Here is a 23893-nt window from a genome sequence, read left to right on the forward strand (position 1 = left end):
TTACCCATAGCTCTTACCACCTTTGAGAATAGTATTTACAAGTTAATATCTACTTTCCTTTCCATCACATTAAAATGAAGGTCTTATCCATTCCCAGTGTGTGTGGTCACTCATTACACTGCAGAAATTAGCACCCCAAATTTACTTTTTATTTGTACCCAAGTGCAAAAAAATGGGTCCTTAGAGGGCAATTTAAAGTGCACTTTAGTTGGTGTAGTTTCACTCAGGCCATTCAGGAAAAACACATAATCACAGGTGGGCATACTTTGAAATGAAGAAAGGAAGTGAGGAAAGTGAACAAAATGTTTCATTAAACTCACCTTATTTATTTATTTATTTATTTATTTATTTATTTATTTATTTATTTATTTATTCATTCATTCATTCATTCATTCATTCATTCATTCATTCATTCATTCATTTATATTTCTATCCCGCCCTTTTAGACAAAGTCTACTCCGGGCAGGTTCCATCAAACATTGTAAACCAAAACAGTTAAACACAATTCAAAATAATAATAATTTAATTAGTAATGCTTGCTAGTGCTCAAGATGGGAAAACAGAAATTAGAATAAAAATAAAATCAAATATTGACAGGAGGGAAGGCCTGCCTAAAGAGCCAAGTTTTTAATTTGGTAGTTTGGTGGTTTTACGGTGTTGACCTGGGATCCAAGGCAACCTGCGTAGCATAACCATTAATGCTTGTTCTTAGATGGTATTTACATCCTTCCAAGCTTCATTACAAATATTTTTGTTAGAGATCTGGGGAAGGTACTGGGTACTACCCTATGTGGTAGAATGGTGGTGTGCTAACACATTTTGGACCCGAAGATATACTGAAATAAATAATTATGTTGTATTTAAGTGCATTAAATGATTTATAGGAGAATATTGTTATAATTGTGCTAAGAGCTTTGCTCATTATGAGCCATGAAGCCAAAATTTTAAGTACTATAAATTGCCGTTTTACCTTTAGCATCCTTCCATCACCAGCCGTGTCTTATTCAGCTTTCTTCTTCACAAATCTTAAAGGGTGGTGCATTGAAAAATACATCAGGCCACTTGGCTTTGAAATTTAACAGATGCATTTAAATAGTTGACAAATTGTGTGATGATTGACGTCAGAGATATACTAAGATGTAGGGGGAAAATGGGAAAGTAGGAATTGAGAGTATTGTAGTTGTTTGCAATTTGCTGGTGCTGTGCAGATGTCTTCTGATTTTGTGGGTTATGCTTTATAATTAGAATCAATTTAATATCGCTGATCTAAAATTTCAATTGAACTTTTGAAAGGATGTCTAAATGTTCAAGTATAATCATGGTTGGTATGGATTGGTCTGGGTGTTCTGGTGCCGTGAGGCTATAGAGAGTGCATAGTAGTGGAAAAGGCTGTATGGTACCTGTTAGTGGTTCTTTTTTCATGCTGTGGGGCAACATTTGTGTTGTTCTGCATTACAGAAGCTAGAGAAAAGTATGTAAAATGCCATGATTACTTACAATTATTTGATTCATAGAAATTGTGACCATGATGACTGTGAGTTGTGTAAACATAGAGTTTATCTTCCTGCCTTGTAGGAGCATCCAAAGACAAACAGGCAAATAGATAGACAAATCATATAGTTTTGTTCACATTGGAATGAGAGACTGCTCTCAAGTGAGTAGCTTTCATCACATATAAGAGTTTGGATGGGTTATTTTGTCTTGTTTGGAGTGTTCTAGGAACAGCAAGGCATGCCATTATGATTTGCACCTTTCCAGTCATTTGGAGTTCTGTTGACAAAACAATTTACAAGGTAATTTGTGACAATGTCCATATTTGTCTGAACCCCATTCTTCCAATCTGATATTTTGTGTAACTATAATCCAGCCAATAGGTTTTTCCCAGAGGTGTAATTCATTAGGCGGAATGTGATTGATGGTCTTCACAGAGTAATTCTTATGTACAGTACATATATTATTATACCAGTGATTGCAGTTCAAGGAAAACATTGTTTTCTTTGCCACTTTGAAAAAAGGAAAAAGAAAGAAAGTTGGGTGAGGTTCATTTCCATCACCAGCTCCCAGTTTAAACAAATTCTACAAGCATAAAGAAGTCCTCATGAACAAGAGTATATTTTACCAGCTGGAGCCAATGAATAAGTGAATATTTTTATTCTGCAAGGAATGCAATATATTATTAAGTCAAATGGAAAAAGATAATAGTTTCCTGAAAAAGAAAAAAACACAGGCCAGATACAAAAGAGAATTTACTTTGTTCTTAACATGATGAACCTTTCTTAAATACCATTCTGAATAAGTACAGAGCTGATAAATATTTCTGCTCTACAATGTAGGAAAAAGTACTCGTGAAACTGTATGTGGAAAAGTAAATTTAATTCATTGGAGACACCTTACACGCCTATATATGCTATACCAAATGTTGTTAGGTGCTGTCAAGTTTCACCTCACTTCAAGTGACCCTAATAAGGTTTTAAAGGTATCTGAGACATTTAAGGAGTGATTTGCTACTTCCTAGTGACTTTCCCTGATTGAGTAGAGATCTCAACAACAGATCCCCTGAGCTCTAGCCCCATCACTCTACCCATTACACTACACTGCAGTGGCCCTCACACAGGCAAATCCTGCTGTGAGGGGATCTCCACTGGCACCCTGAATGGTCGACCTGAGGCCATAGCTCCTAGGCCCCTAATAGGCAAAGGGGAGGGAGGACAGTACCATTGAGGGATCTGATTGGTGAGGGCCTCCTGCAAGGGAGAAGGGGAGGCTGAGATAAAAGAAGAAGACAGAGAAGACACAGAGGGTTCTTTCAATGAAACAGAGGGAGAGACGGAGACTTTGGAGGAGGAGGAAAGATGGAGAGAGTCTGTCGAGGCTTGGGTTCTCCAGTTCTGTGTTTCAGTTGAGAGCTACTGGGAAGAGGTGTTCTGAGCTGAAGTTCTCATGCCCCACCCACTGGATAGAAGAATGAGGGATCCCAACCAGGAGGACTTCCTCACCTCCCACTTTCAGAGACCAAGAATCTCAGGGCACTCTGTGCCTTTAACAAGTGACCCTTTTGAAAGGAGATTCCCTGAAGGGTTAGTGCAGGGAGCTCAGGACAGTGTTCCTGCTTCTGTTGGTTCCTAGGTTGCCATAAATTCTGTTCTTGGTCATTCTCACATCTGGGAGCCCTTCAAAGTATTGCCAGTATATCATCAGCACCAGCCGAGATAGAATCAGTTGCCTCCAAATATGTTAATCTGGAAAGACATCCCTAAATTTGGAAAACACTTCTGTAAGTTTATCCAGAGCAAAAGACTCAGAACAGAATGAAATCCCTGGAGGTAGTATTAACATTGAAGTGTGAAGAATCGAAGAGTTGTTTGTTCTAGTTTTGAACGCCTTCCCCGATATGTACCAACCCATGCCTTGAGATCAGCAAGTGAAGTCCGACTTAATATTCTGCCTATTGCCTCTGTGAGGACCATGAAGGGGAACAAAAGACCTCTTCAGTGTTGACCACCACTCTCTGATGCCCCCTGTCAATGATGGTGTAACTGACCTTCGTTCTCTGGGGTTTTTACCATCATTAAATTGCTCCCATGATCTTGGCCGATGTTCACATTGGCCTGTGTTGGTTGAGGGCATGTTGCTATGAAACAGCTTTGCAGTATCTTCATTTTTGTCTTATCTGGCATTGTTTTAAATCACTGTCAATTTCCTTTCGCTCGTTCCTTTGGGGAACGTGACACAAACATTTTATGTACAATTTTTGAATTCGGAAACCTTTATCCTGCTAACCTGGCATTTCCACAAGCAGACAAACCAACCCCAAACCTGTCCTGAAATGATTCCAGCTGTAGACATGAATGATGCCATTCCATGTCTGGGAATATTTCTTTTTTTAAAAAAAGTTGATGTAGGTCAACCATTCCCCATACTACCACACTAGAGAAAGATACTCAAATCACATGTGATCTAAAGCTCTGCTTCACATCATCAATGGAGAACATTAACCCTATGGGGACAATGGTCATTGTTGTTTGTTCCTTATGAGTTCCTTCATCAAAAAAGGAAGGGGGAAAAAAACCTCTCAAAAATTACTCCTCCTCCCTAAATGCAAATACAGTTGCCCGGCCCCTAATAGAGTAAAAGACCATCCTCTGTTTACCTGTGCACCTGCTGAAGCCATCGAAGCCCCACCTCTCTGGGAACTTGTGAAACAATCTGGGAACTGAGCCAAAATCCACACTCCAGCTATATAAGAGTCATCAAAAGACAGGTGCCTCCTCAGGAGCCTGTCGTTCGGTACATGCTGCCGAATTCCAGCCAGGATGGGGACAGGCAGGGGGTCATGGATACCACTATGGATACCATTGCTAATGATCGCCTTAACACACCATAAAGGTAGGATTCTTTGACAGAACTTCATTTCCTTGTGCATACAGTGTGTGACTGACTTCTCCTCTAGTTCAAATGACTTTACAGTGGTTTTGTTTGCTTTGCCTCATTAAAAGCTAATCAGGAATTTAAACACACACTAGTTTTGAATTTTTATAGTCACCAATACACCCGCTCTAATACTGGTGTGTTCACATTTTACAGCCGCAGTGCCCAGAATAAATAATTTGATCTTTGCAGCTGTGATATCTGCAGTATCTGGTTGCTGAACCAGGGACTGGGAGTTTAGTTTCCCACTGTGCCTGCTGAATAGTGGCTGGACTTGATGATCCGTAGGGTCCCTTCCAGCTCTGCAGTTCTAAGATTATGATGATTTTTATATTTTTGAGGGGAGGGCACAACCTAATCAAGGAAAGAAACCCAATTGAAAAAGACATGAAAATTAATTCTAGCACGCGCCAACCTGATTATTTTTTAAAAAATAAAATAAAATAAAATGAGATTTGCAAAAATATGGTATTTTGAGACTTATAAACCTGATAGATGGGTCAGGCAAATGGGAATTCAGCAAGCAAATGGGAATTCAGATTGCTTGCAACAACTATTAGGCTGTGTTGGAGAGCCCTTTGAAATCAGTGGCAAAAAGCCTATGTTGATTTCAGAGAACTAAATTTCCATTTAAATTCAGTTGAATTTGTGATAATCATAAAAACAGGAGCACCAAGGTAAGAATAGTTTATGCCAATCAAACTTCTGTTCTGTATCTTTTGTGCATTCTGAAAGAGGGCACCTAATCTCCCCCAGCCCACACCATTGTGATCTATGGAGTTCAGCTGGACTAGAAAAACATGGTAATACTTTGAAGAAAAGCCATCCCTTGAAATGAGGCAGCTCTGTGTCAACTCCACACACATAAATGCTCCCTTCCCCTTTTAGTGTCTCTTATTGAGATCCATTTTAAGGGGACTTGGGAGGACCAGATTGACTAAATGTATTATCTCAAGTCTAAAGGAAAGGTGGATGGAAACTGCACACATTGAAATAGCACCAAAACACACACATACACATAAACCCCTGACCACAAGGAAAACCAGAGCTAATTATTTTCTCTGCAGTGTATTCATAGTGATTGTTCTTTTGTAAATACTTTCTCCTTCCCCTTCACACTCTAAACAATTGTAAATAACTGCTGGAACTGGATGGTCACACCTATAAAAACTATCTACATTATCACTAGGTGTGATGAATAGTATTTCACAAACAAACATGGAATGAGCCGTACTGCAATCGTTCATTCCTAATCTGCCTTACGTTATCAGCTCTTGACTATCGTGGAGAGCTAACATGAAATTCAGCATAGTTGTTTCAGGTAGAACTGTACTCGGTATACACTAAATGCAGAAGCATGTTTAATGGAACATCATAGTGTCATCCAAAAGATACCAGAAGAGGCAAATGCTGTAAACTGGATCAGCTGGATTGTGTTTTAACACAAGTCTTCTTAAACATAACAGCAACAGCTTTCTTGCAGCAAGTATATATGAAAATATGTTTTCATTTTTCTTATTTTGATTTATGGTTAATGTGCCCAGAACTTTGTAAGATTTAATGATGCACTCCAGGTTCGATCAAACTTTTCATCTGTATCTTTAAGTAGTGATTTAATAGTTCAGTGAAAATGATAGCTCAGATAGTGCAGGCATTTAAAAAAAAGCAAATCTCAACATTTGGTGTACTGGGGGATAGCCTGAAAATAAAATGAGCTTGTCTAGCTATCATAACGTTGTTTGAGAGCTTCTGACAGTTACCTTCAGGGGTTCCATGAGGGATTCTGGGATTTGTAGTCAATAAAGTAACTTTTCCAAATTTGTGATTCTATGTGAATCCATAATGTGGCTCTTTTTGTAACACTATCTCCCTTCAAGAAATGGGAATTGTGCATGAAGGGATAACAAAACCTATCAGCAGATTGGGAGCATCTTTCACTTAAGGAAAGACTAAATTGGCCTTTAAAAATGTGGACAAAGAAAGGAGCCAGAGGCAATTTTTTAAAAAAACATTAAAGGGGTCTTCAACACCCTCTGTAACATTCTGAGTCTCCCAAAGGCTTTTCCAGGCCCAAAAAGAGCCCTGGAAAGTTTTGGAACCTGAAGGGAGCAGGAGATAGGAAGTTTTCAATCCATTTAAATTAAATCTTTCTGTTGGTGGATTCAGTTTATGTTGTGAAATTTTATTCCAACAGGAATTTGCTGATCAGATTGAATGGCTGAAATCCTATTGCTTTGGTACTCAAGCAGAAGGCACAATATTCAGCCATCAGCAATAAAGGAGTCACCACTATGATTCTCAGGGCACACATCCACACTGACCTGGTGCACACTCAAGAATCCCAGCAGAGATTCTTTAATTGCAGTTGGAAACAAGTAAAATTGATACCTTTTGCCTTCCACCTGAGTAGCAAAGCAACAGGATTTCAGCCAATATCATATTCTATATGATTTCATATATGTATTAGTCTTTAAAGTCCCACAGAATTCTGCTGTTTTTGCTGCAACAGCTCTATACCTATGGAAACTGTTAAAATGATTGAATCATAGCAGTTAAAAATGTGAAGAAAAGTTCATTTCACTCTCTTACTAATAGGGAGTCACCAAATAAAATTCACTGATAGTAGATTGAGTGCAAAGAAAATACTTTTCTATAATGCAATACCTCAAGAAAAATGGAAGGTCATTTTTAAAAAGTGCTGGGGTTAAAAACTGAAGGAACACACATTTACTAGCTACCATTCTTCAGATCCCAGGCAGCTTACATTTCCCAGAATCCTGCAGCCAGCAGGCGTTGATCATTTTCCCAATACAGACTTGGTCCTCACAGACCTCATGGCTGCAGGTGCTGACTCCCCAAGAAGTTTGGGAAACTGGGCTTTCTCAGCAGTGGCACCTTCCTAGTGGAACGGCCTCTCACGGGAGGTATGGTAGGAGCCATCCATTAGCACATTCAAAAAGCTCTTAAAAACTGTTCAGAGGGACTTTTGAGGAGGCTCTTTCCAAGTAGCTGGGGCAGTGGACAAAGGAGGAGAAGAATATTGCAATTTTTTATTTGGTTCATTGCCCCCGTCTAGTTTTTGTCCTTTCAATTTGTAGCATTGTCTAGTGTTTTTATTGATTATATAATTTATGCTTTTGCTGTACACCATGCTGAGTAGCAAGTGGCTAGATGGGTGGTATATAATTTGAATGAATGAATGAATGAATGAATGAATGAATGACATACAGAAAATGAAAAAATATTCATGGAACTTCGAAAGATATCAAATCTGTTTCCTCATCCATAACTAGGAATCAGACTATCCTACCTCTTGACATGCAGGTTTCATATAATTCTTAGTATTAGTAACGAAGATTGAAGAAGCTGCTCTTTTCAATGACAACTCCCAGAATTCTATCCACATTCATACAATTCTGGGATTTTAGCAGCTATTGCCCAAAAAACTCTGGATAAACTCTGGCCTGGATAAAAAAATATTTTAATTACTGGCTGGAATCCAATTGGACAACAATAGGATTCTGGTAATTTTAAAAAAATGCTGATAAATATCATAATGAAATCCATAATCATTATTTCTGTCTTGCTCTTTTAATTTTTGCCATAGCTTATTCCCAGTATGAACAGCAGCAATCCCAGTATGAGGATCAGCAATTTCAGTATGAGGACCAGCAATACGACCAACAGCAAAATTATGAGGAACTTCTGTCTGTGCAGCCGACACATGACCGTAGGTATTTTTAATGTTAGTCAGTTTGAGAAATGGGCAAAATGTGTGAGTTGGTTTCTCTCTGTCTATGAGCTATACAGAACCAGATGCTTGTTGACACAATCCCTTTCATACTAAGGAAGATATGATGTCCAAACATGTGCATGAAAATATAACTAAGCACGAGCAATCTCTCTTATGGAGTTGGGGATCAGCAGGGCACCAGTGGCTCTCCCAATAAAATGGGCAGCAGAATGTGGGCAGGGAAAAATACAGTAGGGGAGGAAGCAAGCTGGACAGACAGACTGGCAACATCTAACAATTTACAGGGGTTCTCCTCCCAGTGGGCGTGCTGGGGTAGTCGGACATCGAAAGAATGAAAGTGTAATTTCAAAAGCAAACATGGGAAAAAGAGGAAAAAATATATGCCTGCCATCCTGCATAGAGAAAGCAGGCGCTTACAACCCCATGCAATACCAGCTTTCATAGTGTCATCTTCCTCCTCCTGGGATATCCTAATGGATGCTGCAAAATAGAGGCATCATTGAGAAAAGGTGTATAGCAGGATTCTCCATGTATGTCCAGAATCTGTTTACAATACCACTCAATTTCAACAGCTGCTTCTTCCTCCATCCTCTCTGTCTCATAGATTTATGTCCTTGCCTAATGGCTAGCAATTGTGTGATAATACTGGAACACGGGCTGAAACACTGTTGCTTAGCTTCATAAGGCAAAATTAGAGTAGGCCCATTGTATCAATGAGGTTTTGATGCACCAACTCCTCTGTAAGGTTCCATTGATTCAAAAGGGCCTACTCTAGTTGGAGCCTCTAAGCTGAAGCTGCAGCTGGAGTAGACGCATTTGAATCAATAGAAGTTATAAAGGAGTTGACTCACCAAATGCTCACTGACAGAATGAGCAACTCTAATGCAACTTACTACACTAAGCAACAGAATGTCAGCTAAAAACTGAACATTCCCCTTTCCATGCAGTAATCAATTTCAAATCCTGCATTAATACTTTTTGATGTTTTAAAGTGACAGTGGAGCCTTTCAAAGTGCTGATTTGCTTACCTAGAGAGGGTGATAAGGAGAGCTCTCAGATACTGTATAGGACAGGAAATTCTGTGTACATTAAGATTATATTAATTTTCTTTGGTTACAAACCACACAAACATGCACATACCACACAGATATCTAATCTGGAACAATATTTACATATTAGAGGTGCGCAAATAGACTCTGAGAGCTTGGGTGTATAAGTGGAACACCCATGGTAGTGAGTAATGTTGCTTTTTCTTTTATAATGTCTACATCCATCCCAAAAGACTTACAAATATTCAGCATATCTATATATGAGGAATTCTGAGGATTAGAAACTTTGGCTTTTAAGGAAAGTTTAGTGATCTAATAAAAGGTGTTGCCATACCTTGATTCTGAATTTTATTTATGATGTATAAGACTAAATCCTTCCCTTTTAATAACACATTCATATACTAATTTTATTTAAAACATTTTAATGTGCTCCTGAATAATATCTGTTTATGTTGCTTGTAGGCAGTGTCACTGTTTTTTCAAGAACAAATCATAGGCTGTCTTCCTTACCTAATATGCTTCAAAATGGGTTCACTTTAGCTAAACAACAATAGGTTTGATAGAAATGACAGAGAAAGGAAAAAGTGAAGAAGTTCAAGTTTGAAGATGTCTTACCTTCTGTTTGTTATTATTCTTTAGGAGAAATATTGTACTAACTGTAATTATATTTTTTTCTCCTTTTTAAAATCAAATCAGCTCCTTTTGTTGTTTCTACCTCAGCTCCTATAAGTAAAGTGACCCTCATCCCTTCAATGAGAACAACTCTAGCAGTCAAGGGTAAGTTGGCCAAAGATTAGAATTATGAGTTTTAGATCTGTACCCTTCATGTCAATTATTTTATTTTCATTTCACTCACATCCTCAGATCTTCAGCAACAAATCCTCCAAAACAGAAATTTGGAGAATGCGGGCTGTCATGTATTAATGAGAAAAGGGCTGGAGACGAGAGAAGGGGATATTAGTGGTGGTCATAGGGATATGTGAAAAGTCATAAGATTGAGATCAAATTGGGGGATATTATATGGCTCCAATGAAGGCAATTTCGAAGATAAATCAAAATCATTGTTATTGAATGGAAGGATGGGAGGCAAGACATTGGATGAAGCCTTACAGATTTCTTTGAATCCACAGCTGGAAATCCTGCTCACAATGAGAGGGTGTGCAGCACATGGGGGAACTTCCATTTCAAGACCTTTGATGGAGACATCTATTATTTCCCTGGGATGTGCAATTACATCTTCTCATCTCATTGCAAGGCCTCCTATGAAGACTTCAACATCCAAATAAGGCGCGCTGTGGTTAACAACGCTACCGTTATTCGCTACGTGACCATCAGACTTGATGGTGTGGCCATTGAACTGACCCCAAACGTTGTTACAGTCAATGGAGAATCGTAAGTTCACAATCTTAGTTTCGTTATTTCACTGTTAGAAATTCCAGTAATGCCAGAACAAAGGGGGGAAAGGAACCACAAAAAGATGTTGTGCTTAGAAGTTTAAATTAGGTATTTGTGAAAGAGATGTTTTCTGTATGTCATCTTCCACATCAACTGCAATTTGTTTTATTCTCCAGTGTGAAGCTACCTTATAGCCACTCTGGAATCTTGATTGAAAGAAGTTCAGGTTACTTGAAAACCACTGCCAAATTAGGCCTGGAGCTTATGTGGAATGGAGAAGATGGACTTTTGGTAAGGATCAGTTCCAGATATTACAAAGAAATCATGGAATTTGGGGTTTTGGGAAAGACTTACTGACTAAGTGGCACATGTTAGGAACAGATCATGGCATTGCCCCCCTGCCCCTTTATTGGCGTCTTGCACACGAGAGCTGTATAATAACTATGTATTATCCTCCAAACCAGTAGTCCCTAACCTTAGGCCTCCAGATGTTCTTGGACTTCAACTCCCAGAAATCCTAGCCAGCAGAGGTGGTGGTGGAAACTTCTGGGAGTTGTACTCCAAGAACATCTGGAGGCACAAGGTTGGGGACCACTGCTCTAAACAACAACTGTAACATGAATTAGTGTACATTTATATGTGCATGCTTAGCAAGCTGGCGGTCATTATGAGAAGCTGCAATTTAGATGTTATGATATCCAGGAGGTTTCAGATTAGGTAAAAACAAATTTGCACATCCCTAGCCCTGAACATTGCATAATGTATCATTCTCCTTTCTTCTTTATAATGAAGAAGAGAACCTAAAATTGTTTTTCTCATGTCATCATTTTTAGCTGGTGGCTGTTTGTGGAAAATTCTTTAGTTAAAAACAGTTTGGAATATGAAAGAACAGGGACTGTTCATCACTTGTCTTCTAACTGTTGTTTTTAGGTGAAGTATAAACAAAATGACAGTATATCTGTTAGAGAGTCTTGTGTTTTTAATTTCATTGGCTGATAATAAAAACCAATCAGAACTTAAACATATAATATTTCCCGTTGGCCCTTTGAGCACTTGAATCATTTGCTTGGTCTGGTCATTGCCTGCATTTGGGCATCACCCTAAACCAGTGGCTCCCAACTTTGGGTCCCCAAATGTTCTTAGGCTATAACTCCCAGAAAGCTTTACCACTAGCTATGCTAGACAGGATTTCTGGGAGGTGCAGGAACATCTGGGGACCCAATGTAGGGAAAAACTGCCCTAAATCATAGTTTATCACAGTGAAACAGGATGCAGAAAATCTCAGGTTCACACCCTCCCCTCTTCTCTGCTGGGATCTGATTTGGATTAAAGATAGATTGTTGTGTCACCTCGCACCAACAAACAATGGTCAGTGTTAATCATGGATTATTTGAACCAAACCAACTTTAAACAATGAGTTATGAAGTATATTGTTGATGCAAGCCATAGATATATTAGCCACAGTTTGGGATTTGCATAGTACTGAAACACAATTAACTGAAATCAGGGGAAAAGATTTCAAACGCCTTTTTGAAGCTATGACAGCCATCAACTCTGATTTTTATTTACAATGCTCATTACTATACATGTTCATTACGGCTGCATTGTGTTTCTTTTATCTTGATTTAGCTGGAGCTGAATGAGAAATATGCTAATCAGACTTGTGGTCTTTGTGGAGACTTCAATGGAATCCAAGAATACAATGAATTCATTTCAAATGGTGAATACAAAAGCAACACATGCAGATGTTTTTATGGCTTTTAAAAGTGGGATACTTATCAGTTCGTTTGTACAATAACAATATTTACCTTGGCAAACACTGTAATGAAGACTGATTTTATAGCTTTGTAGCAGCAGCCCGTGTTTTAAAAGGGTCAGTGCTTGTCTGTTGAAGTGACTCCTTACAAATATAGTTAATATTTGCAAGTTAACTTGTAGAGTCTTTGTTTCAGTTCAAATATTGTTAACCTGTAAAATTTTTGTCTCACTTCACTTCTGTGTGTCCTGTTTTTTTTGTAATTAATTGTGTATAAATCCTACACAGTTTAAAACTTGACTTCTTTTGAGAAACAGGATCCTCCCAGTTTTAGTCATTCATCCATCTATTTATATTGCACTATATTTTAAATCTGCCTAATTAGAGAAGTCTGGAAGGGTTGCGAAAAAGTTCAGAAAATACAACAGAATGCAATGCAATGCAATGTGTCTTTTTAAAAAAAGGAAAAATATTAAAATAAATATAATATATAAACATCTAAAACTTGGACATCTAAAATGCCTCAAAGAAAAGAGCACCAAAGAAGTAACAGTGTAAGCACCAAGCAAACTTTTTTAGCAAAAACATTTTATAATGGGTCATCATCGCTAGGAAGATAAGAAATAATTTAGTGAGCACCAGGTCCATAACTGTGTGCGGTGAAGATCCTCCTTCAGGATATTGTGCCTTGCAGTCCAGATTAAGCTAGATCCTACTTCCCTTGTGAGCATAAAAGTATGAGCTTGGATCTGGCAGGATGGTCGTCTTAAAGCAGTGGTTCCCAACCTTGGGTCTCCAGATGTTCTTAGACTTCAGCTCCCAGAAATCCTGGCCAGCAGAGGTGGTGGTGAAGGTTTTTGGGAGTTGTAGTCCAAGAACATCTGGAGGCCCAAGGTTGGGGACCACTGTCTTAAAGGACATTTTTCTGCAAGGTTCATTTATGAGGCATTTCAAGAAAAGCACCCCTCAGGCTTGACAATCTGCTCTTGGTCACATGCTCCTGTCCATCTGTCCTACATGTACAGCATTTCTTACAGGGAACTGAATGTGGATCTCAATCAAGTGAGATTATAATGAATCCATTTTTTATGGGATTACCAATTAACTGAGGCAGATCTGAGTGTTTCTACCTTCCTTTCAGGGAGTTGCATTAATCACCTTTTGGTGATTATGATGTGAGACAAATATCGCAGCATTATAGATATGAAAGGGTAAAGACACCTTTGGGCCTCATGAGAGATGACCTCTTTAAGATGTCACCTCAGCACATGGTAACTAAATAATACCTATAATTAGAGAAAACTGAACACTATGCCCTGCATGGTGGTGAGTAAGATAATGGCACTCCTCCATCTCCATCTTTCTAACATCACAATTCTTCCAAGAGTCCATTTGTTTACCATGTCATGTGTGTTCATGCTCTCATTCCTGATTCAGTCTACCAAATGTACCTGGTCTAAAGCTAACAAACATGCTGCCAGGTTCAACCCAGATGGGCGGGCTGCTTTCTCCATCTAGTCTCACATTGTGTACAAAGATAGGGTGGTTATTTTGAAAATAACACTGTGCAATATTTGTGCAGGGTTCAAGCTGGATCCGGTGCAGTTTGGCAACATGCAAAAGATGGATGGTCCCACAGAACAATGTGCAGATCCTCTCCCTTCATCTGCAAGCAACTGCAGTCATGAGTTTGTAAGGATCTTTGTTTTAATTAATCCTATTTAAGGGAGATATTGTCTTCTCTTTGTCCTTGGGGTATGCCAAATAAATAGTTTTTCATACATGTGTGTGCAATGCTCCTATGAATAAGTGCTAACTTACCAAGATTATCAGTCAAAATCAGTAGTTGCTCAACAGTTAACAGTGGTGGATTAAGCCTATTGTCTTAAAGCAATTGATTTCTTCCTTCCAGGCTACTCTCTGTGAAAATATTCTGACTAGCGAAGCATTCATGGGCTGCAATGCACTAGTGGAGGTGCAGGATTATGTGGATGCTTGCATACAGGATCTCTGCAGGTGTGAGGCATCTGCAATTGATGTCTGCGTCTGTGACACCTTTGCTGAATATTCCAGGCAATGTGCCCATGCGGGTGGATTGCCGCTTGAATGGAGAACTGAAGACCTGTGTCGTAAGTTTGCCTGAAAGGAACTTTCACCTCTTGGGGCATCCCCTGGTATCAAATTCATGGAATCATGAAATCAAAAGTGGGTCATCTAGTCCAATCCCATGGTCAGTGCAGATCACCTCCAGCACAGGTGACGTTCATGTTCTGTTTCATGACACACAGAGACCCTACTAGGGAGTGCTTCCCTTTCCCCTACATGATTTATTCCATTGTCAAACTGCTATTACCATTAAGAGGCTTTTCCAGGATGCAGCCAAAATCTACCCTTCTGTAAACCTCCTTAGATTTAGCCCTGTACTTTGTGGTAGCAGAGAACAAGTTTTTAAACTCTTCTGCGTCATAGCTCTGCAGCTCTGTGAAGAGTGCTATCACATCCCCACTGTATTTTTTTTTCAGTCTTTCATCATAATGCTTGGTTTCCATGCTCCCTGCTGCATGAAAAACTGCACAGGGCCACAACCTAAGCCAGACCATGAATATGGCTTAATCCATTTAAATCTGTGTGTGCGTCACACACCTACCCAATGTATGAGGCTATGTAACATGTCATCATTTATTTCTCCTTGCAGCCAAGACCTGTCCTTACAACATGGAGCACCGAGAATGTGGATCCCCATGTTCTAATACTTGCACCAATCCTGAAAGGTCCCAGCTCTGTGAAGATCACTGTACGGACGGCTGCTTCTGTCCCTTAGGTGAGTCAGCATCCATGCTTGCACCTGACTTTATATACCAGCATTTGATTGTGTCTTCTCTAGCTTTAAAGAAATAATGAAATCTACAAGAACATAATAATGTTAACCGTATCTCCTTCTTTTAGGCACTGTGTTTGATGACATTAACAATTCCGGCTGCATTGCCCTGGAGAACTGTCCCTGTACTTACAATTCAGAAACCTATTCTCCTGGGGCTTTCTTCGCATCCCAGTGCAGTTCATGGTAAGAAGCATTTTGACCCCATTCATCATGAGTTATTTGGATTGTGGGTGGAGAGTCGTTTTAAACAACGTTATTTGAAATAATATAATGGGTTGAGAATATAATGGGTTATATATAATTAGCCAAGGTAAATTACGCAGACCGTACAGAAACACTTAGCTAATTGTGACTCCCTGATGAGGTGCTGGAAAATGGCTTGCTTATAAGAGGGGAAGGGGGATAAAGAAATTCCAAGGGGTACCATGACAGTCTGAGGCTGTCAGCATCTTTCACATTCAATTCATTTTGTTTCTGGTATTCTTAAGTTTAATTCTGTTTATTAACTATTTACTAAAGTTAGCAAGACAAGAAATTCTACTTGTGCTTACTTTTAGTTTAAAAGATTTAACTAGTTTTTTTTTTATTGTACTTTCACATTCTGGATTGAACTGTTTGTTAAAATGGAGCTGGATAATGATAGAGTTGGGAGGCACTGGTATTTATCAATAAAGGGAGCATGGTGCTGAAAAATTTAGAAGCCACTGCCTTAGAGAATACAGATACAGTAGGGTGCTATCTATGAATATATATTCCTTTTATTTTATAAAAAACAGGTGTGATTTTAGCTCCTTAGAAAACAGTGCAACACAACATAGTACCTATAAAAAGTGATTTATTTTCTGAAAAGACTAGAATCTATAACCTGACAAAATAAATGGAAGCCAGCATGTTGATTGACCTAGTTTTATTTGTACTATTTTTATTGTTTTGTTTATGTTTAGAATTATAGAATAACAGAGTTGGAAGGGGCTTATAAGGCCACTGAATCCAACCTATTCCTCAGTGCAGGAAATCAAAATCAAAATATATCTGACAGACAGCTGTCTAAATTTCTCTTGAATGCTTCCAGTGTTGAAGCACTCACCGCCTCCCAAGGTAACTGGTTCCATTGTTGGACTGCTCTAACAGTAGGAATTTTCTCCTGATATTCAGTCAAAACCTGGCTTCCTGTGATTTGAGTCCATTATTACATGTCCCACACTCTGGGATGATCAAGAGCAGATCCTGCCTTTCAAGTATTTGAATAGTGCTATCATATCTCCCCTCAGTCTTCTTTTCTCAAGGCTAAACATGCCTACTTCTTTCAGTCTTGCCTCACGGAGCTTGATTTCCAGTCCCTCTGTTTACATTACCATCAGTTGACAGAACATTTCTCTTTTTTTCTCCCCCAGCAAATGTACTGGAGGTCAGTGGGCCTGTGTTAGTCTTCCATGCCCTGGCATGTGCTCCGTTGAAGGTGGCTCCCACATCACCACACTTGATGAGAAACGATATTCTGTCTTTGGTGACTGCAGCTATGTTCTAACCAAGGTAAATTTTGTGGGAGAATTTGACTGAAGGAGCTGGTTTAGCTCAGTAGGTTGAAGCAGCTGGCTGTGGAGCCAAGGGTCTACACTTTGAATCCCTGCTGTGTCTCTTCGTAGAGAGGATATCTGGTATCACCTGGAGCATATGTGGCTTACTGTATGAGGTTACATGCCCTGTCACTTGTGTGGCCATGGGGAAGCTGCACAATTTCCATGCACTACAAGAGGTGCTGTTCTCTTGTGGTCTAAAAATATATAATTCCTGGAAAATCAGGGAGTTGCCATAAGTCAAAACTGACTTATTATTGTTGTTTGCGGTGGTGGTGTTATTGTTGTTGTTTGATTATGATTATTTATAGCAATAGTAGTATGTGAAGTCATCTTACATCAAGGGCAGGTGAAGAATGGTCCATGGACTGCATGCATCCCCCTTAGACCTAAATGTGCATTCCCTACTCCTGGACCCCAGAAGCATCCACATAGAAACCCCAAGATTTTTCCATTTTTATTTTTATTTAAAGTTATGCCCATCTCCCCTTGTGCCTTCTAGGTGGCATGGGGTAATTTTGCCATGTTGGGAGGGGAGGTCAACTGTTTTAGCTGAGAGGGAGAAACGTTTTTGAAAACTGGAAGAAGGTGGTGAGGGGAAGCAGAGAGCAGCTATTGAAACAATACAGGCTAGAGAGAGATGCAAAGATGGAAAACCACTGTATCATTGTAGGAGTGGGGGAAGGAAGAGAACCCTGATTACCCCCATTTCTGTTACAATGGTCCCCTGGGTTAAAAGTACAGAAAGCCAGGTCAATGAAAGGGAAAACATCAGCTGTCCAGGACTTGATCCTGGATGAGCATGCTGACTTGGCCTGTATTATGGAGGCCTGGTTAGAGGAAACTGGGCAGTTAGTTTCTCCCAGTTCTGTCCATCTGGGTTCTCTATATAGCAGCAGGGGGGTGGGTTTCTGTAACCTATAATGATTCTGTTCCCCTCACCATGTGCCTTTCCCCACAATTTGCTGGGTTTGTATGTGTATACCTGAAAGTGGGTGCGCAGGAGAGAGTAGGCATTCTGTTGGTATACTGCCCATCCTACTGCTCAACTGTCTCCCTTCCTGAGATGGCTGAATTGGTCTCAGAACTGATGCTGCAGTCCTCTAGGCTTGTAGCATTGGGAGACTTAAGCATCCAAGCCAGGGCCACCTTCTGCATGTCAGCCAATAAATATTTGCAGCTCTTTTATGAAAAAGTATTACAACTACAACTTTTTAGGAGTTCCATTGGTGGAACACAGTAACTGTATCATCCATTGTTGTTTGAAAATTGCAGTTTATTCTACAGAGTGTGAAAACAAAAGGTCTCGTGGTTAAAAAGATGAAATGGAGTCTCCAACATCCTGAATTCTAGCCCCTACTTATTATCCAATGCAGCCATAATATGAATGACACAACCACACAGACAGGCGATCATATAGTTTTTCTCCTTGGAGTTATAACAAAAGCAAGTACTGTAGGCCCCTACGTCATCCTCAAGCAGTAATACATTAGAAGCCATGAACTAGGCAGCTATGTGCAAGTACTCCCCTTAATATTCTTTAGTGGAAAGGCTGTGGTTTTACCAGCAAAGAAAGCACGTGCAGGAAAGCTGATGTGAGGACACTAAAATTCAGACCCCTCTCTCAGTAATGAAGCATGCAGAATAACTCTGGCACTTTCCCCAGCCTTCCAGAAGTTATTTTACAGGGTTGTTGTGATGCTGTATTGCACCATATGTTCCTTGGAAAGAAGAAAGAATGTAAAGATACAAAATAAGGGAAGTCTCGAATTCAATCCCTGAATCTTGAGTTAAAACACTCAGGTACCCAATAATGGGACGTGGTGGCGCAGTGGGCTAAACCGCAGAATCCTCTGTGTTGCAGGGTCAGAAAACCAGCAGTCGTAAGATCGAATCCACACAATGGAGTGAGCTCCCATCGCTTTGTCCCAGCTCCTCACCAACCTAGCAGTTCAAAAGCATGCAAATGCAAGTAGATAAATAGGTACCACCTCAGTGGCAAGGTGAAACAGCATTCCCTAGTCATGCTGGCCACGTGACAATGGAAACTGTCTTCAGACAAGCGCTGGCTCTATGGCTTGAAAATGGGATGAGCACCACTCCTTAGAGTTGGACACGACTGGGCTAAAAATGTCAAGGGGAATCTTTAATTTTACTAGCCGATAATGGAAACAACATCTGCCGGTGGTGCTGGACAGCAGACAATATCAGGCTAAAGGGAGAAAGTCTTGCTAATGCTATGTTCTTTCACTTGCAGGTCTGTGACAGCAACGTCTTTACTGTACTGGGAGAAATTCGGAAGTGTGGCCTGACAGACACCGAGACCTGCCTGAAAGGCGTAGCCATCAGCGTAGCTGGAGGCCAGACAGTAAGTAGAAAAATCAACAATTCTAAATCCATGTCTTAAAGGTACATAGCACACTGACATAAAGATGTACTATTTTTGTAATCCATTAGTGTAGGAAGTATGATATTCTGCACAGGAGAGTAAATCCACCGTCACTACAAGAAGAATTACTAACTCAACTAGAGAGAGAGAGAAAAACCCACATATGCCATGACTTACACAAATGGAATAAAAGTATTGGAATCCTCACTTGTGATTCAATTCCTCAGTGGAAGAAGAAGCTTTCAGATTTAACCTGAAAATAGAATTATTCCTATTTGATCTCCTACCTACCATTCCTGTTCCTAGCAAGAAAGTTATACTAGAGACTTGAAACAAACCAACTACCTGGACAGTTCAGTATATGAAATTCATTCTCCTGGTGTGACCCTTAGCTGGTTCTACTTTCACCTTTAAGATTTCCCACTAGCAGTCCTTCAGTATCAGAAGCCATAACTTCTAATGAATTCCTTTTCTTTTAGTTACATATGCCTCTTCACAGATTTTATATGCAGGACCCCAACCCACAATTTGAATCTCTCCATATTCCAGTTCTTATAGACTATGCCCCATTTCTTCACTTGTTTATTTTCTTGGCTTCTTTCCTCAGGCCTGCTCCTTCATCATCATCATCATCTTCCCTTAGGTTTACATTCCTTAATCTACTATGTATCCCATTAACGCCTTCCTTTGATGACCTTAGCTTTAAGCTATCAACCTCTTGGCTTCTGTTGACTTCTTGTATGTCTTTCATTCTTAGCATGCTCATAAAGCCAATGTAGTCCATAAGGGTCTATGCAAAGGTTTTAATCACAGAAAATTGACAGTTATCTCTTCCGCCACAAAAACTCTTCCAAACATTCTAGTATGTTTCAATATGTTTCAAATTGATTACATGTCTATATGCTTTTTTGATATTTCAATTGTATTTTGAGCTGGATTTGCCTTTTAAATACTGTATTGTCTACACTGCTTTGACTGCCTTTATTAAGAGAAGGATGGGATATAAAATGAATGAATTAATGAATGTCTAAAACTCCATCACCACAAATACACCGCAGTACAGATTCTGTTGACTTGCATGTCAAATTAGGAATGTGTGAATACTTCTCACAGTGGATAATGGAAAACACAGTACAGTAGTGCTTCTTTTTTCTAAATATACCTAACCATTACTTATCTTGCCATTTCTCCTCTTCCAGGTAGTTGTGATCAAGTCTACTGGGGTTGTGTATGTGAATATGATCCTCAGTCAACTGCCTGTCTCAGCATGTGAGTACTTTTCACTCCACTCTGTTTCTGCTGTGCTTTAGATATTTACTCTATATAGTGCCAGGTACTATTATCTTCAATCATGGCTGATAATAATTTATGAAAGAGGTCTAACTGCATTAAGTTCTATGTTCAAGTAAGCTTTCCAATAAATTCTAAGTGAGAGACACGATCTGTGCGCATGCTCATTTGTGAAATGAAATGTATACAAAAGTCAGAATCCCACAGGGTTTGCTTGGCTTAAATGGGCAATTGTGCAAGTGACCCAGTCTATGTAGCCGGCCATCCATCATGCTTCCCTCCATATTTCAGTCGGGAAAATAAATGTGTGCCAGGTCACATCACCACCCCACAATGGGTGGTGAGCTAGAAGGAGGAATCATCTTGTGTGTTTGACATGTGTAATTTACTACAATATAATTTTGACTGGTAAATCTGATAGGTGGAGTTGCTCTTGTCGCTAGATAACTGTATGTTACTGGAAAGCTGGCTGAAGCTGGAATTCTGCCTGCTATGGTGTTGCAAACTGTCATTGAAGAGAGCAAGTCTGAATGTAAAGTTTGCCACATGAATGGCTTTCTTCTCTTTGGTGAAAAAAGGGAAACAGGAGAGAAAAGAATTATTTAATGAAGGAACTAATTCATAATATCCATACTATGATGTTTCCAGAAGCTGTAGAGCCGATTATCATCCATGTACTTTAAGTGTGAAGGAACTATTCATTCATTCATTCATTCATTCATTCATTCATTCATTCATTCATTCATTCATTCATTCATTCATTCATTCATTCATTCATTCGCTGCCTTTCTCCCCATAGGGTCCCAAGGCAGCTCACAACAGATAAAACAACAAAATTAAATATCACATTTTAAAAAAAAAAAATAAACATACTGTACATTAAGATTAAAAACTGAAGTATAAAAATGATTCAAAAGCATTTAAAAACCTGTAAGTTAAAAAAAATCAGCATTTTCCAGACAACATACTGTTTAAAGGCCTGCCTGAAGAGGAAGGTCTTTGCCTGACAACAGAAGAACAAGAGGGAGTGGGCCAACCATCCTGGCTTCTCAGGGCAGTGCGTTCTGAAGCCTGGGAGCAGCCACTGCGAAGGCCCTCTCATGTCTTCTCTAGTTATTTCCATCAAAATATGGCAGTATGCTAACCGTGGTCTAAAAATGTACAGCTCGACTTCAGAATGCCATTTCTTAGGAGTTTAAACTTAAGTTTAGTGCCTTCCTTTTAGGACAAGTTTGCTTCCTAACCACAGAAAACTATTATGCTTGGTATAAGCAGTTGTTTTCTGCTTTAATTATTTCAAGTGCGCCTCTCCCTTATCACCTCATCCCGTCCCTGTGGTAATTACAGACCATATGAACCACAGATAGGCCACAAATGAAATCTTTAGTCCCTCTTGAGATTTGCTTACTTCTGTTCTGTCTACAGCCAATGTTACCATCTTCAAACCATCATCATTCTTCATCGTTGTACACACAAATTTTGGTCTCCAGTTAGAGATCCAGCTGGTACCTATCATGCAACTCTTTGTCCGCGTGGATCCATCCTACAAAGGGAAGACATGTGGTAAGTGAGTCAATGAGTTATTCCTGATACATAGAGGCCATCTTCATTGTAATTATTTTTATTTCTATAAATCATGCCTTCTATGAAGGTTTAAAAATCTACCTGGTTTTGTCTTAGGTCTCTGTGGAAACTTCAATGATGCTCAGGCAGATGACTTCAAGGCTGTCAGTGGGGTGGTAGAAGGAACCTCAGCTGCTTTTGCCAATACCTGGAAAACACAGGCGGATTGCCCCAACATCAAAAACATATTTGAGAACCCATGCACTCTCAGCATAGAGAATGGTATGTAACATGAGGAAAATGTTTTGCTACTTCCCTCACAAAATCCCAGTATGAAAACCTTGGCAGTATCATCTTTATTATTGGCAAAGAAAGTAGAGACTCTGAATTATCGGTTCTTGCATGGAACGGATTAACGTCGCTATGCGGGGTACCACTGTATTATATTATATTATAGTAAGATGCCCTCTTCCTTCCAGAAGTTCAAAGTAAGACACAAGGGTCAGAATCCTATTGAATAAACTTTATAGACAATGGTTAATTGTGTAAGTGCTCCCCTCCCCATTTGGCAGAGTGTCCATCATACAACTGGTCACACAAAGAATGTGAAATCAGTTATAACCTCATTTAGAGCAAGTGCCCAACCAGTCATATGACATTCTATACAGTAGGGAACACTTATTAAATAACATGTATTTCATCCACAGCTTTATCCTAAAGGATTCTGGTCAGGATTGTTTTCTCTCATTTTATCCTTCTAATCAAGTGGGTCATCTGCAGTGAGATCTATTGCACTGATAGATTGTGACGGGCTCAGGCTTGTACCCAACAGTGGCCACCTGCCAGTGGAAGTCAGCTTGTACAATGTTAGATGTCACTCTTTTGGCAGAGCAGGGATTTGAAGCAGATTTTACATTGGTCCAGTATTAAGAGCAAAAATTGTATATAAATGGCACAGTCCTTACAAAATAATTCCACATTATCTAGACAACAGGGAACAGAATAAATGCCAGAAGTAGCCCAAATCCTTGAACTAATGGGCCCTTGAACTAATGGAATTTGGTGATTCAACTCTTCCATAAGATCCAATAACTCAAATGGGCCTTCTCTAGCAGTGATTTATTTTAGTAAGTTACATTTAGAGTAGGCAAACTTGCATCAATGGAACTTACAGAGGACTTGATTAAATCTCTGTTGATTCAAAGGATCTACTCTAGTGCAATTTACTATAATAAAGCCGTAGTATTTTGACCAAGGATTGATAGACTGTAGCTATGTCTACCTTTCAAAGCTGTTCTTGTGAATATGCATATATGCAGGCATTATTTAGGGGCAATTGAGTCTTCTTCAGAAATAGTTTGGCAGAACTAAACCTTGCACCTGTATTTTCCTACACTTCTAGACTAGCACCCATACATGATTGTGATTTAGTTCCATTGCATTGGTTAGAGTCATTGCAAACTGTGCCCCTGATAAAATATTGCTGAAAAGAAATGAAGTAAAATCACACTTGTCTTCTTTATTTACAGAAAAATATGCTTCCCACTGGTGTGGGCAACTCACAGACAGCAAAGGACTCTTTCAGAAATGCCATTCTGTCGTTGATCCAGCTGTTTACCATACGGTACATTAAAGCCCTCCCCCCCCCTTTGAAATGCCAATAAGAGTAAATTCTACAGAGGGAAAAATAAGTTAACAAACTGGTTATGACACTTTAATGATTTTGCAAAGCTTTTGCCAAGTTTCTGAAGTGTCATTAATACTCCTCATTAATCCCTACCCTTTGTAATCCAACATATGCATTTCTTGCT

General features: G+C 39.4%; 1 protein-coding gene across 2 annotated transcripts in view; it reads left to right on the forward strand.

Annotated features, from left to right (window-relative positions):
* Positions 1-4252: 4252 nt before the first annotated feature.
* Positions 4253-23893, forward strand: part of MUC5AC (mucin 5AC, oligomeric mucus/gel-forming) — a 67753-nt gene continuing 48112 nt past the window's right edge. Inside the window, exons 1-16 of one of the 2 annotated variants that reach the window (XM_072985636.2) lie at positions 4253-4386; positions 8036-8158; positions 9928-10008; positions 10362-10623; positions 10803-10917; positions 12256-12346; positions 13965-14074; positions 14295-14511; positions 15078-15203; positions 15329-15446; positions 16658-16796; positions 19098-19208; positions 20429-20498; positions 21945-22082; positions 22200-22364; positions 23612-23706. In XM_072985636.2, coding sequence (XP_072841737.2) covers positions 4314-4386; positions 8036-8158; positions 9928-10008; positions 10362-10623; positions 10803-10917; positions 12256-12346; positions 13965-14074; positions 14295-14511; positions 15078-15203; positions 15329-15446; positions 16658-16796; positions 19098-19208; positions 20429-20498; positions 21945-22082; positions 22200-22364; positions 23612-23706 — 2034 coding nt within the window. In that variant the 5' untranslated portion in view covers positions 4253-4313. The remainder of the gene's footprint in view (positions 4387-8035; positions 8159-9927; positions 10009-10361; positions 10624-10802; positions 10918-12255; positions 12347-13964; positions 14075-14294; positions 14512-15077; positions 15204-15328; positions 15447-16657; positions 16797-19097; positions 19209-20428; positions 20499-21944; positions 22083-22199; positions 22365-23611; positions 23707-23893) is intronic. The other variant, XM_072985637.2, reaches the window with a different exon arrangement.

This window comes from Pogona vitticeps, chromosome 1, assembly GCF_051106095.1.
Source record: "Pogona vitticeps strain Pit_001003342236 chromosome 1, PviZW2.1, whole genome shotgun sequence".
Classification (NCBI taxonomy): domain Eukaryota; kingdom Metazoa; phylum Chordata; class Lepidosauria; order Squamata; family Agamidae; genus Pogona; species Pogona vitticeps.